The 14,430-nt window shown below is 29.8% G+C and overlaps 3 protein-coding genes across 7 annotated transcripts; 2 read left to right on the forward strand and 1 right to left on the reverse strand.

The window, feature by feature from the left end:
• Positions 1-349: 349 nt before the first annotated feature.
• Positions 350-1,690, reverse strand: RpL19 (ribosomal protein L19). Its single transcript, XM_029319112.2, has 4 exons — positions 1,607-1,690; positions 1,177-1,283; positions 873-1,036; positions 350-745 (listed from the first exon to the last, which is right to left on the reverse strand). Exons 1-4 carry the CDS (start codon positions 1,609-1,611, stop codon positions 407-409), a joined length of 615 nt encoding a protein of 204 aa, XP_029174945.2. The 5' UTR covers positions 1,612-1,690; the 3' UTR covers positions 350-406.
• A 277-nt stretch (positions 1,691-1,967) lies between these two features.
• Positions 1,968-6,166, forward strand: LOC114942409 (uncharacterized protein C2orf42). Of its 4 annotated transcripts, none has more exons than XM_085489145.1 (7): positions 1,968-2,120; positions 2,709-3,091; positions 3,184-3,504; positions 3,695-3,911; positions 3,990-4,195; positions 4,309-5,212; positions 5,384-6,166. In XM_085489145.1, the coding sequence occupies exons 2-7, from the start codon at positions 2,714-2,716 to the stop codon at positions 5,551-5,553; spliced, it is 2,196 nt and encodes a 731-aa protein (XP_085345271.1). In that variant the 5' UTR covers positions 1,968-2,120; positions 2,709-2,713; the 3' UTR covers positions 5,554-6,166. The 4 variants fall into 4 exon arrangements, with proteins under 4 accessions (XP_085345271.1, XP_085345270.1, XP_085345272.1 ...); XM_085489144.1 differs by having other exon boundaries at positions 2,712-3,091; XM_085489146.1 differs by lacking the exon at positions 1,968-2,120 and adding an exon at positions 2,132-2,374.
• A 1,599-nt stretch (positions 6,167-7,765) lies between these two features.
• On the forward strand, positions 7,766-11,266 carry bic (bicaudal). 2 transcript variants are annotated; one of them, XM_029317842.2, is made up of 5 exons: positions 7,766-8,491; positions 8,816-8,905; positions 8,987-9,358; positions 9,858-9,984; positions 10,107-11,266. In XM_029317842.2, the coding sequence occupies exons 1-4, from the start codon at positions 8,414-8,416 to the stop codon at positions 9,966-9,968; spliced, it is 651 nt and encodes a 216-aa protein (XP_029173675.2). In that variant the 5' UTR covers positions 7,766-8,413; the 3' UTR covers positions 9,969-9,984; positions 10,107-11,266. The 2 variants fall into 2 exon arrangements, with proteins under 2 accessions (XP_029173675.2, XP_029173676.2); XM_029317843.2 differs by lacking the exon at positions 8,816-8,905 and having other exon boundaries at positions 7,939-8,491.
• Positions 11,267-14,430: the final 3,164 nt, after the last annotated feature.

Consider the following 14,430-nt stretch of genomic DNA (forward strand, 5'->3'; position numbering starts at 1 on the left):
CATTGTGTATAGTTTTTAAAATAAACTTAATACATTCACTGCTGCAACATATAACTTCATACACATTTCTGTGAAATCAATGCAGTAGTCAATGTGTTAAATTAAAAACTGTGCAATGCACAAAAAAAGATATGATATTATTGAGAAAAATTTTGCCGATACCTATTAGGTTTTCTAATAATTAATTAGCATTTTATATATTTAACGACATCTTGTAACACGCTATTTAATACAGAAAAGATGCAAATATTAATTGTAAAAAAAAAAAATAAATTGTGCTTTGGAGATAAAGCTTTAATTGAGGAATTAAAATCTAATCGAAGTTTTTCATTTATATCACACCTTGATATATTCTTTTTCATTTTATTTATATATATAATAATTATAAGATGTTTTAGCACACAAATTATTTCTTTTGTGCAGCTGCAGCTGCTGCCGCAGCATCATCTTCGCGCTGGAATGATTGCAGAAGTTCTTGTTTTTTCGAGGCAATGCGCTCTGCACGACGTTTGCGTGCCTCCCTAACTTTTGTGCGCCTGGCTTCAGCCTGGTCAGACAACATCTCGGCGCGAGCCTTTTCCGCCTTCTTCTTATGGATGAACTCCATCAACACTCGCTTGTTTTTAAACACATTACCTTTAGCCTTCATGTATAATGAGTGGTACAAATGTCTATCTATCTTCTTCGTCTCGCGATATTTCTTTAAAAGACGTCGAAGTACTCGCATTCTTTGAATCCAAAGATCCTGTATAATGCATATAAATAATGTAATATAAATTCTTTCAATTTTATTAACTGCATACAAACGATTAGATAATTATTATGATTTGAAAGGTAGAAAACGATTTAATTGTAACTGTTGAAGTATATACCTTTCGAGGTGTACGTGCATTTGCAGTACCCTTCCTTTTACCAAATCCGCAATGACGACCCTTGCGTCTGGCCTCGGTATTCTTGCGAACGCGAGCTCTCGAGTGTACAGCCACAGGTTTCTTGATGATAAGACCATCTTTGATTAATTTTCTGATGTTTTGTCCTGAAAGATACATAAATTGAAAATCTGTCAACATATAACTAAAAAAAAATGTGACAATAAGCAATTTTATTATCAGTCCATTTGTATATAAACATATAAAAAAAGCAACAATATAGATTATAAATAAAAACAAAACTTACGAGAATTTGTATTTGCGATTTCATTGATTTCATTAGGATCCAACCACACCTTCTTCTTTCCACATCGCATAACAGAGGCTGCTAGCCTCTTTTGCAGCTTTAGCGAACTGTTAAAACAAAAGTGCTTATATTAATACAATTTGTCAATTTTGTATTCGCACGTGGAATTGCACGTCTATAAAGTTATATTTTAACTGTCAATATATAACGAAAAAATCATTATTCTTTTGTCAACGAAAAGCCATGTGCTCATTAGAACACAGGCGGTATAGATCACGAAAATATTCTCAAATTTCCATCGAAAAATTGCATTTGTACGAATAGTCAAACTTAAACACGGATTTCGCGACTTATGTCATTTGGCTTTTCAATCCGGTTTAGCTACAATATTTATCGAAATAACATATTTCATTTATTGCGGTACACAAACCTCATCGTGTCCTACAGACTTCGCTCTGTAAAAGAAAGATGGCCGCCGTTGCTCTTCCTTCTTGAGAGGGAAAGTGGGAGAGCAGAAATTTAAGCCAATATCGCATGAAGAATTTCTTGTCCAATGACGGGATTGGCTGTTGTAAATAGAGAATTATTATTCACATAGCACCTTTTTGTAAAATAAAAATGTGAAAATTTCAATTTTTATCATTATTATTTATTTTAATAAATAAAAGATACAAAAAAATTATAAATAAAAATTGTATTTTGTCAACAAATTTTTATATGAAATTTTATGAGACTAGGCGAAAAATGATAATACGATTTACTTTCTATATATAATATTATCGATGAAACTGTAAAATGAAACTTTTACGCCCTCTATTGTGAATAACTCACGATGGGCTTTATTTATTTACTATTTGGAACAAATTAATATTCCAAAATAATCCGTCATAAACGAGATTTTATTACGATTACAAATACTTATATTGCTTCTACGATATTGGAAGGTAATATCGTTAACGATGATTTACTTTTACGACAAGACGTGCTTTTTTAATGCGTTTGGATAATGAGATTATGTCATGCAAAGTACATACATTTTCGGAGGTTTTTTTAATAACAAGTGACAATTTATTTATTATGCAATGGGATACAATTAGTTTCAATTAATACTTTGAAAGGTTGTTCCAATTGTTCTCTTATTAGTGTATAGCATTGTTCATTTTGTCTAATTGGTTAGAAAAATAGATTAGTCTGAGAGGTAATTTTTTTATTTCTATCTTTATATCTTATCTTATTAAGACCTAGTATTATTTTTTAAATATCTAAAATAAGAAGTAGAAATTATTTTTTTCTCAAATTTGAGTAGTTACAATTTTCTTATATTTATATTCTGATATTTGATTATATCAATTCAATTACTAATAAATACACAAAATATGAATAAAATATATATTCTCAAATAATTTATTTAAGAGAAATTTGAACATAAAATATATACAGAGCACACACAGACTCTATACTTTCTCACAATTAATTAACTTGATCTGATGACTTGGCTTAATCTTGATGACATATTTTACTATAATTTTCAGCAGCTATGTCCAATGAAGAGCGCTTAAGAAAGCTCTTATCAGATCTAGGAAAGGCTACCCTTCGTGGAGTCCGAAAGTGCCCAAAATGTGGCACTTACAATGGCTCGCGTGGTCTCTGCTGTAAGAATAAATATTGTGATGCTGTGTTCAAAGAACCTGGCGAAAAACGGAAATTATCTACAGAAGCATGCAAACTCATCACAGGCTCGTCAGCACAGGTGTTCTCTGTACGAATCAGAGACAAAGGGCCTGATTATCGGGGTTTTGTACAGTTACCTTTGATAAATGCTAATGATATTACAACATTCATTTCGCAAACAACTGCATTATGTTTTGTGGACAGTTGCGAGAGGAGTTTTGACACCAGTGTACTCAAGTGTCATGTAATTATATAGTTTCCATGAAGATATATTTTTTATGATTATATTTTTTTAATGTTATATTTTTATGTAATATATATACATATTTTTTTTAGGAAAAAGATTATTCAGATACTGTATCTACATGTCAGCACATTCAAGCAGCATTAAAATGCTATGCAGAAGCACAGCCATTAACTTTAAAAAATTCTATTCTGTCATCATTGAATGTAAATAATGAAACAAGGCGAGAGATATGGTTATTAGCAACAGAAACTTCTGGTCCTTTAGTACAAAGAGTCTCAAAGAATATAATGGCAGTAAAATGTAAAGCTTCCCCAAAACATCCACTAGGATATCTTCATTTTTCTTTTTTTATTAGTAAATTAAAGGATAGAATCGAGCATCGTTATTTTTGCAGTTGTACTACATTTAAAGTAAGTAATATCTGTTTATAATATAATTTTTTAAGTTAAATATTGATAAAAAAATTGTAAATATTTGATTCAGATTTAATTTTTTAATTAATTATTTGAACTTTCTATTTTTAATATAAATTATACTTTTAGTTAAAGAATATTTTACTAATTATTAATATATTACTAATTATAATTAATCTATTTACAGGGTACGATAAAGACAGGAGGAGAAAAAGTAGATGGTACTTTGTCACAACCAAAACGATGTGTGCACTTTTATGCATGTATTTGTGCTTTTGCTAGTGATCCAAAGTTATCAGAAGAATTTAGTTATTATATAAATCTAGATCAAAAACAATTAAGTATAGATAAATCTTTGGCAATTGTACCACAAACTGAAGAAGAAGATAAGATTATTGGAATTGGTAAGATTATATGTGTATGTTTTACATTTAAAGATTTATTTTATATATCTTTTTAATGGTAATGATATAAAATTTTAGATCTTGACAGTTTAACCACAGATGAAACTGATACACATCTGTTAATTTTTCGCGATGATACTTTAACTGTACAAAATTTAGATGGAAATAGATTAGATTTGGACTCTATGAATCTAGATTCTTCAATTTTACCACACAGTATTGTTGAAAATATAGAAGTAGAATGCGATCGCAGTTTATTGGATGATAACAACATAATATCACAAGTAAGTTGTTAAAAATATGTATTTATACTAAGAGATCTAGTATATTTATTACAATAAAATATTCGAAAATAATTTCTATAAGTTATTGATAATACAATTTTATTATTACACAGGTTCATAATTTAGAAGTAATTGACCAAAATACTGTTCAACTGGGAGGAAATGCTATAAAAATATTAGATGATCAAGGGACAATTGATACAAAATATAATATACTTAATCAGTGCATATTAAATGATAATATAAAAATATTAGATACAAGTACCTTAAAGGTTCTTGATGCAAATACTGCAGTTCTAGATGTGAATAATGCAAAACTCATTGATAATAATGCTATCTTAAATAACAGTGGTGTTAAGATAATTGACAAAAATACAATAGTGCATTATGATAATAAAAGTATAGCAAATTCAGAGAGTACTGCGATGCAACCAGTAATTTCTACAAAACGAAAGAGGGACGAAAAGCCCGCGAACAGTAATAGCTTAAATTTAAACTCGATCGAGTCGAGAAAGACGAAGACAAAATCGCAAATTACCAAAAAATATCAAAACACTTGCGACGATTTGGACGAGAGTAACACGAGCTTGCCGTTTATCAAGTGGCTTGCATCTATAACCGAACGAATAAATCAGACAATGCATTTCCAATTTGATGGCAAACCCGATCCCCTGGTGTTTCACGTGCCGCAGATATTCTTTGATTGTTTACGCGAACGAATATCATGCGGTGGTAAAAAGAAACGTTTACCCAATTCAACAACAGCGTTTGTTAGAAAGGACGGAGTACCTTTGGGAACATTTACCAAATACACGTGGCAGATTACGAATATTTTGCATGTAAAAAGTATTTTCGAGACATCGTACATACCTCTGGAGATTACGAGAAGTTTTGTGCAGAACGCGGACGGAACATATGAATTATATAAACGAGAGGAGACTGAAATAGATCGTTACAAAAAGACGAATAATAATGCGTTGATTAAGCCGTTAGAGTTGAAAACATATTTGAAAGTGGGTAAGTTGATGGACTAGAATAAAATTGATCGTTCAAGAATCTAAATAAGTTATCGAAATTTATTAAAAATTAAAATTATTTGTCACAGAATTTGTTATTAATAAGAGACGACAATATTGATGTAATATTTTTATTTAATATACTTCATACATATATTGTTTTCTGTTTTAGGAAATACTTCACCAAATCAAGTCGAACCTACACCATTTTTGATAGAATGGATACCAGATATTTTGCCAATTTCAAAGATAGGTGAACTTAGGATAAGGTTTGAATTCGGCCATGTAAAAAATGAAACTAGTCATAAATGGAGAAAAATTGCTGTTTCTAAAAATTATTAAAGCTTTCACTTTCGAAATGTCGATTTTTTAACAGATTTTCACTTTTTTATCATGAAAAATTAAAGAAATATCTGATCACTAAGAAATTACGAGAGAGAAGCAAATATTAAATGTGCAACACTTAATTTTAGAATAATTAATAGAATGACTGTCTATTGAGGGGGTCGCGAACCCAATGTTAGAATTTAAATAAATTATATTGATGGAATTAAATTATTTTTAAGAAATAAGTAAATTTTAATTGAACTATATACTCATTGATTAAACAAATGATAAGCATAATATCTCTCTGTAGCGCAAACTTTAACTAACATTTTAAATCACTAATTCAAAGACTGATATGTAATTATTACAGTGGTACATAGAGTTGATCTATAAAACATTAATATTACTTTACAATTACTGAAAATTGTAATTTTTTTTATTATTGTATTACTTATGCAGTGATACATAATTGCCAATGTCAGTTGTCCTATCAACTACTTACTATGTAGTTTTTACAAATATTTACATTTTTAATTTATTTTAACGAGAAGAATATTGTGCGCAAGTATCACTATTATAAATTGTTAATATTATCAATAATTGCCCTTTATGCTGTAGCATTTGAAATATTGTGATATATATATATTGTAAAAAAAATATATATATAAACTTTAAATTTTATGTTATACATATGTAGAAAGCATGTATTTATATTATTTAACAACATTGGCTTGTGTGCATATGTTATATTTGGATTTGAAAATAAATTATATATAAATAAAGTATATTATATATAAGTTACATATATATATATTATTATATACTACATATATATATATGAAATTTTATCATAAATACATATTAGATATATAATTAATCTTTGGTATTATATCTACTTCCCATACATATAATAGATTAAATTTTTTAAATTCCAGATAAATGTTATTTATAATTTTTATTCATAATAATAGTATATAAGTTGTCATTTCAATATATTCTCTTTAAGTTATATTATTTTATTTTCCATATGTAATAGATTAAATCTTTCAAATTATAAATTTCCAATTTATAATTTTTATATATTTATCATTATTTTATTTATTGATAATATTAAATTTCAATATTCTTAAAGTTATTATTTATCATTTTTCAGAATAAGTAAACAGCTCTAAAATCGAATATTATTGAATTAAATTAAAAAAAAATAATTTAAAAAATTATTGATGAATTATGTGTCAAAATAGTCGAAATTTGCATAAATACATAATTAAATTGCATTAAAAAATTGATCAATCAGGCGTGATCAATATATAGGCAGCTCTATTGCTACTTCTATTTGTCCAGACAAATGATTGGTTGATTTTTCTGCGCGCATGCGCATCTATGTTAATTTATGTGGATAGGCCTTAATAGCAGCACTGCTTCTATAACTATTCTATGCTCGCGCGTAATCGGAGGTTTTACCGCGCAAAAGTATCACGTAAAATGTCTGCAGGTTTGTCCGCGAGAAATTTGAAGAAGAAATCCAACGAAATTAATCCTTTAGAGCTGCCATCGCATCTTCGCAAGTTGCAAGATATCAATTTAAGAATTGTATTGAGTAAGATATGTCAATATTATAAGTATATTCTCCTATCATTTCTGATAACCATAAGCTCGAAAATATTTGACGAAAGAGAGAGAGAGAGAGAGAGAGAGAGAGAGAGAGAGAGAGAGAGAGACAAGAATCTTTATTAATCTTCCCTAATTTCTTGATTTTTTCAGGATAAGCGGCTTGAAAAAGTACTAATAGTTTCTTCAATAGGCATACAGTAAAGCAGTTAAATATCGGTCTCGTACAACAATAAGTAAGTCCTGAATAAATAATATTGAATAATTATTATTAATTCGCTACGTTAATTAGGATCCACGATATTACATGTCCCGATATTTTTATATTTTTCTGATTTAAATATCGCATAAATTTTCAGAAATCATTACAAATAAAATGCGATTCCATTTATATATATATTTATAAAATTCTACCTTTTATAATAAAATATAAATTTTATCTGTGTGATTAGCTCACATACATATATATATATATATCGTTTGATACTTCGAGAATCGCAACATTGATTTTCGATATATCTCGAATCGCGCCGCCATTTGCTTTATATATATATATATATATATATATATATATAAAAAGTGATGTATTCACAAGTCCTAATCAAGTGAATCTCGCGCGCGAAAATATTTATCTCGCAAAGTGTTTGTCCAGAAAAAAACGTATAATTATTATTGCGTCCACCAATATATGTGCATATATATATCATTCAAACCATCGGCGTTTCGCTTCTATCAAAATATCGATGTAAATATTATTTTCTTTCCAAGGTACAGTAAAAGTGTAATTAGTGCACGATCATCGTCGTAAACACGCGACACCTACACTTGATCGATGCCCGCAGACGCGTTTTTAGCTGACGAACTGTCAGAATTTTCTTGCGTCATTCGCGGCTAACATCGCTAAAGTGCGCAGAGCAGCAAAGTGCGGTGAATTGAGATTTTTCTCGATTTTTGAAACGTCATTCCGCGTGCGATTTCGCACCATCGGTTCGCGATTTTGTGTGCCCCGGGTGGGAGTCTCTCGCAGCCGGAAGCGTGCGTCGCCGGAAGTCAACTCTGACGTAGTAGGTCGAGCGAGGAAGCGTACACTTCCATTTTCTCGAGCCTCACGACGAAGGAACACGTGCTTCGTTGCCGGTTGCCGCGGACACGCATTTTGCGCTCGTGCGAGAAATCGCCGTGGGTGATTTCTCTTTCAAGCGACTCTTCTACGCCTCTCCGTCGCCTCTCACCGTCCTCGACACACGACAAGGAAGTTTAAAGGATGAATCCCGAGAAGCTCAAGAAGCTGCAGGCCCAGGTGCGAATCGGCGGCAAGGGTACACCCCGACGCAAGAAGAAGGTGAGTACGAGTAATAGTCCGCGAAAAATCGAATTTTCTCATTTAGACGCGATTATATTACTGACACCACCGTCCTTACTTTGATGATTTTCACGCCGAAACGATTAGGAGGCGCGTGACAACGCGAGATTCTATTTTAAGAACAATGAACGCGGAATTGATTAGTTGTTTGCTTCTCCTTTTGCATTTTGCCTTGTTTTGTGATGCATTCTTCGCGGATGTCATAAATATTTATTTATAAAACTGAATCGAGTCTCTCGGTGTAATTATTTTCTACTCTGACTCGTTGAAGTAAATAAACATTAATTTTGATATTAATCGAAGAACGATCATGCTACATGGATTTTAATCCAATATATTGAAAAGGAAGGAAGTAACGTATGCACACAGTATATGGAAACAGTGTTAAGTAAAGTACTAACATTTTATTTAATTCATCACTGAGAATAGAATATTGTTGTTTTCGTGTTTTTCTTTCATTTGTCACTTTTGCAGGTTGTACATGCAACTGCTGCCACAGATGATAAAAAGTTACAGAGTTGCTTAAAGAAGCTTTCTGTAAATACAATCCCAGGCATAGAAGAAGTAAATATGATCAAAGATGACGGAACAGTGATTCACTTCAATAATCCAAAAGCTCAGGCCAGTTTGTCTGCTAACACATTTGCCATCACTGGCCATGGAGAAAATAAACAGATAACAGAGATGTTACCAGGAATATTGAGTCAACTTGGTCCCGAGGGTCTGACACAGCTGAAACGATTAGCTAGTACGGTTGCTGGCAGTGCGGTCGGTAAAGCCACATTGGAAGAGGATGATGAGGTGCCTGATTTAGTGGAGAACTTTGATGAAGCCAGCAAAGAGGAGGTAAATATATAATTAAAATAATGTCTAATAATAAGTCTGTTATCGTTTTCTTTCCAATGTCGAGTAAGTAGACAATCTCTGAACTAGTGTAGCCAGTTTAGCTGAAAAGAACAGATCTAATTATATATCAAATATTAAAATACTGCAATATATATTTATCAGCTTCTAATATATATATATATATATATATATATATATATATATGTATGTATGTATGTATGTATATGCATGTATGTATTATATTATTTATATATTATTCTCTATTTGGATGTTTCTTTGATATTATTTTAACAAGCTAAAAATATCATCAAATATAAGTTAACATTATTTTACATAATACATAACACATAACTTTTACAAATTAGTAAAATAAATATAAAAGTAATATAAAGCAAAATATCAATTTAATACAAAATAAGATTCAATTATTCTATTGTTTTATTTATTTATTTATTGTAGTATTTAAAATATATAAATTTTTTATTTAAAATATTTTAAGGTTGCTCCAAAAAAAGAAGTAGATGAAAATGATAAACCCAATGGCGAGAAGAAAGATGCCATTATTATTGAAGAGAAGAAAGAAGCTCCATTAGCTACATCTGAGGCTTAAAGAAAAGATTATTGAGGTAATTGCTATAAATAATTATTATTTATATTTTTACGTATGTACTAATAATAATAAAATAAAATTTATTCTATATTAATTTAAGAAATCTGAAATTTAATATGCAATTTTGCTTTTTTTTAGATGTTTCATACAACAGTTAAAGTTGTAATTGATGAGTCGAGAAGCGCGAGTTGCAAAAGCAATGAAGCATAACTATACATACGTTATAGATACTTGACATAAACCCTATGATACTTGATACTATAAGTAACAGTTGACAAGAAATAAATAAGCTGTTACAAAAATCAAAAAGATTTTCCAACGATATTATTTTATTATTTTGGTGCTACCACTAAAGATAATCTTTGCTTCGAATTTAGAGATGTTCTCATTCATCCCCGAATTAATATCGTGTGACGCTTTAACTGTTTAAAATGTCAATGCGACTTGAGCCTGTAGCTCAATCACAGAATTATAACAAAGATCTAATATGCTATGAATTTTGTTATTAATACAATGATAGAAATGCATGTGCAAACTTCTTTTTTTCAGAAATTACATTGAATTTTATGTAATTACGTTACATTGAATTTTTATTTTATCCTAATCAGGTAAGATATATCTTACAGAGATTTATTATTTATAAATAATACAATATAAATTGATAGTATAAAAGAAAAATACGATCATGAGTTACATAAAACATTAATCTAATCTGTAATGATGTTATAAATATGCAGAATGTCCCATTTCTATCATACTTTTACTTGCGTATGTTTTGACGAATTTGATTTCTAGCAAAATCTTTAATATTAAAATTTTTAATATTAATAATTACAGCAAATCGAAATGTTTTATATTTAATGTGTTCTAAAAATATAAAGAACTAATTTCACATTTATGAAAAGTAAAATAAGTGAAGGACGATATGACAGAATATTTTGTACGAGACATTCTGTATAAAATATGAAAATTTATAAAGAAAATAAAAGGAGCAAAAATAGAGTGGTATAATTGATATATTTCTATTTTAATTGAATAAAATTTATAATTTTGCGAAAAACGCAAAAACTTTTGCAACATCTAGCTCGGAAACTGTAATATTTTGTAATGTAACTTACCTATTCTCTATCCTATAATAAATTCATTTGCTGGAAGCGCGGTTTTCTACTTAAAGATTTCGCATTTTCCGATGCATTGTACGATATGATAGCAATCTGTCGATGTTTATATTTTCATTTATAGCCTAGCTCTGTAAGAATAGTGTAAAATGGAAAATATATAAAAAAAAATTAATTATACACCTGTTCTGATGCACTTTTCTACCTCGGCACATTTTGCACCATTCAACATAATAAATTTTATATATAATTCAATATATAAAAATTAAATCTTTATTTGAACTTCTATTTTTTGTATATTTAAATAAAATGCTTTAAAATAAAGTCTCATGCAAACAAAAGATTTTTTTGATTATTTAATAATAAATAATTTGTATGATCTATTAACAGCTATATATTATTATAAGAGAAAAAAGATATAAAAATTAATGTGTGTGTGAAAGTCATGTTTATATATTTAAATAAAATAGTCGTAATAATTCGACAAAATTTAGATAAATTCACATGACAGAATAAATAATAATGATTGTAATATTGAATTATAATAATACATGATCGTAATATTTCCATTTTTCTTGTAGCGTATTTTGTTTGCTGACTTCAATTTTTTTTAATCTTTGAATTCTTTTGAACTTTAAATATTTTTATGAAAATAAATTGTCTTAATTTGCTGAAAAATAATAATTACAATGAATTTTTGCAAGATATATACAAATGATAACTTAATTGCTTAATATATATATATATATATATATATGTACAGAAGAGAGACGCAATAATAATTTTAAAAAATACGGACATTGCTTAAATCGAAAAGGATGAAACTGAAATTAAGTTAACAATAAGTGGAAATGTCAGATGATTGTTCTCTCTCGTATTCAGTCATCATGATATTTATTTTAGAATGTTCGTAGTTTCGTTCGTCGATTCATGATTATGCATTAGCATACGATTTTGAGTTCGAGGTCATACATAAAAAGTTTACGATCTACTATGTACAGAGTGGAGAGTGTGTGTTACGTTGACTGCGTGTGTGCGCAGTTATACATATCAGAGAATTACATTTATTATTATTACGATTTACGATTTGTTTAGACTTCGGTCTAAGAAGAAAAAGTAATCGATTGTGTTACGCGTAAAGTGTACCACCTTCTTTATGTTTTGCTCGTATTACAAAACTAAAATATTTTTGTTATAATCTGAAGCGGAAAAATAATAAAATTTCTCTAGTATCAAAAATATTTCGATAAAATTATGTTTCTTGTGTAAAAATTATGTGTCCCATCAACACCATCAAACCTTTTGGATAAAACTCATTTTAACGGATGTGCGTCGTCTTGTTTATTATTAATCATAATAATGATTTTTAATTTATTAATAATCGTACGCAGAGTCCCCTCGCTTCTCCAAATCAAATTCTAATGATACGTTTTTTTCGACAGATGTATAAGATCTTTTTCTCTCTATTAAATTTCTTTCTAAAAAAAATTTAACAGACTGAAATTATAAGATTAATTACTAATCAATTATAATATATATAAATATATTAATATAAATTTAACATATATAAGATAGGCAATAAGAGCCAAATCGCGGATGACAGTGCGTTATTCTAAACGAAACTAAAATTTTTTCGTTAGAATTAAATACCTGTGCACAAGGCACCAAATTTTTACTTGGACACGGCCAAGATATAAAATTGGAATAATCTCTACAAGAGATTTTTAATTCCATGTATCCCCTATTCCCCCTAAAGAAATAAAGTGCGAGAGAAAAATATAGATCCGAAAGTCGCAGAATCGGGAATCGAACCCGAGACCTTTCGCTTGCCGGGCGACTGCTCTTCCAACTGAGCTATTCAGATCCTTTCGATTCTATACTTTTCTCTGTTATATATATTAATGTTGGTAAATAAACGCCTTTAAGCCAGCGTGTATAAATTAAGAGTTTAACTAGGCTCTGTAATATATAAATATAAATTTAACATATATAAGATAGGCAATAAGAGCCAAATCGCGGATGACAGTGCGTTATTCTAAACGAAACTAAAATTTTTTCGTTAGAATTAAATACCTGTGCACAAGGCACCAAATTTTTACTTGGACACGGCCAAGATATAAAATTGGAATAATCTCTACAAGAGATTTTTAATTCCATGTATCCCCTATTCCCCCTAAAGAAATAAAGTGCGAGAGAAAAATATAGATCCGAAAGTCGCAGAATCGGGAATCGAACCCGAGACCTTTCGCTTGCCGGGCGACTGCTCTTCCAACTGAGCTATTCAGATCCTTTCGATTCTATACTTTTCTCTGTTATATATATTAATGTTGGTAAATAAACGCCTTTAAGCCAGCGTGTATAAATTAAGAGTTTAACTAGGCTCTGTAATATATAAATATAAATTTAACATATATAAGATAGGCAATAAGAGCCAAATCGCGGATGACAGTGCGTTATTCTAAACGAAACTAAAATTTTTTCGTTAGAATTAAATACCTGTGCACAAGGCACCAAATTTTTACTTGGACACGGCCAAGATATAAAATTGGAATAATCTCTACAAGAGATTTTTAATTCCATGTATCCCCTATTCCCCCTAAAGAAATAAAGTGCGAGAGAAAAATATAGATCCGAAAGTCGCAGAATCGGGAATCGATCCCGAGACCTTTCGCTTGCCGGGCGACTGCTCTTCCAACTGAGCTATTCAGATCCTTTCGATTCTATACTTTTCTCTGTTATATATATTAATGTTGGTAAATAAACGCCTTTAAGCCAGCGTGTATAAATTAAGAGTTTAACTAGGCTCTGTAATATATAAATATAAATTTAACATATATAAGATAGGCAATAAGAGCCAAATCGCGGATGACAGTGCGTTATTCTAAACGAAACTAAAATTTTTTCGTTAGAATTAAATACCTGTGCACAAGGCACCAAATTTTTACTTGGACACGGCCAAGATATAAAATTGGAATAATCTCTACAAGAGATTTTTAATTCCATGTATCCCCTATTCCCCCTAAAGAAATAAAGTGCGAGAGAAAAATATAGATCCGAAAGTCGCAGAATCGGGAATCGTGTCCAAGTAAAAATTTGGTGCCTTGTGCACAGGTATTTAATTCTAACGAAAAAATTTTAGTTTCGTTTAGAATAACGCACTGTCATCCGCGATTTGGCTCTTATTGCCTATCTTATATATGTTAAATTTATATTTATATATTACAGAGCCTAGTTAAACTCTTAATTTATACACGCTGGCTTAAAGGCGTTTATTTACCAACATTAATATATATAACAGAGAAAAGTATAGAATCGAGAAGATCTGAATAGCTCAGTTGGAAGAG

The sequence above is a fragment of the Nylanderia fulva genome, unplaced genomic scaffold, assembly GCF_048542155.1.
Source record: "Nylanderia fulva isolate GAGA-0341 unplaced genomic scaffold, ASM4854215v1 Scaffold8, whole genome shotgun sequence".
Taxonomy (NCBI): Eukaryota; Metazoa; Arthropoda; class Insecta; order Hymenoptera; family Formicidae; genus Nylanderia; species Nylanderia fulva.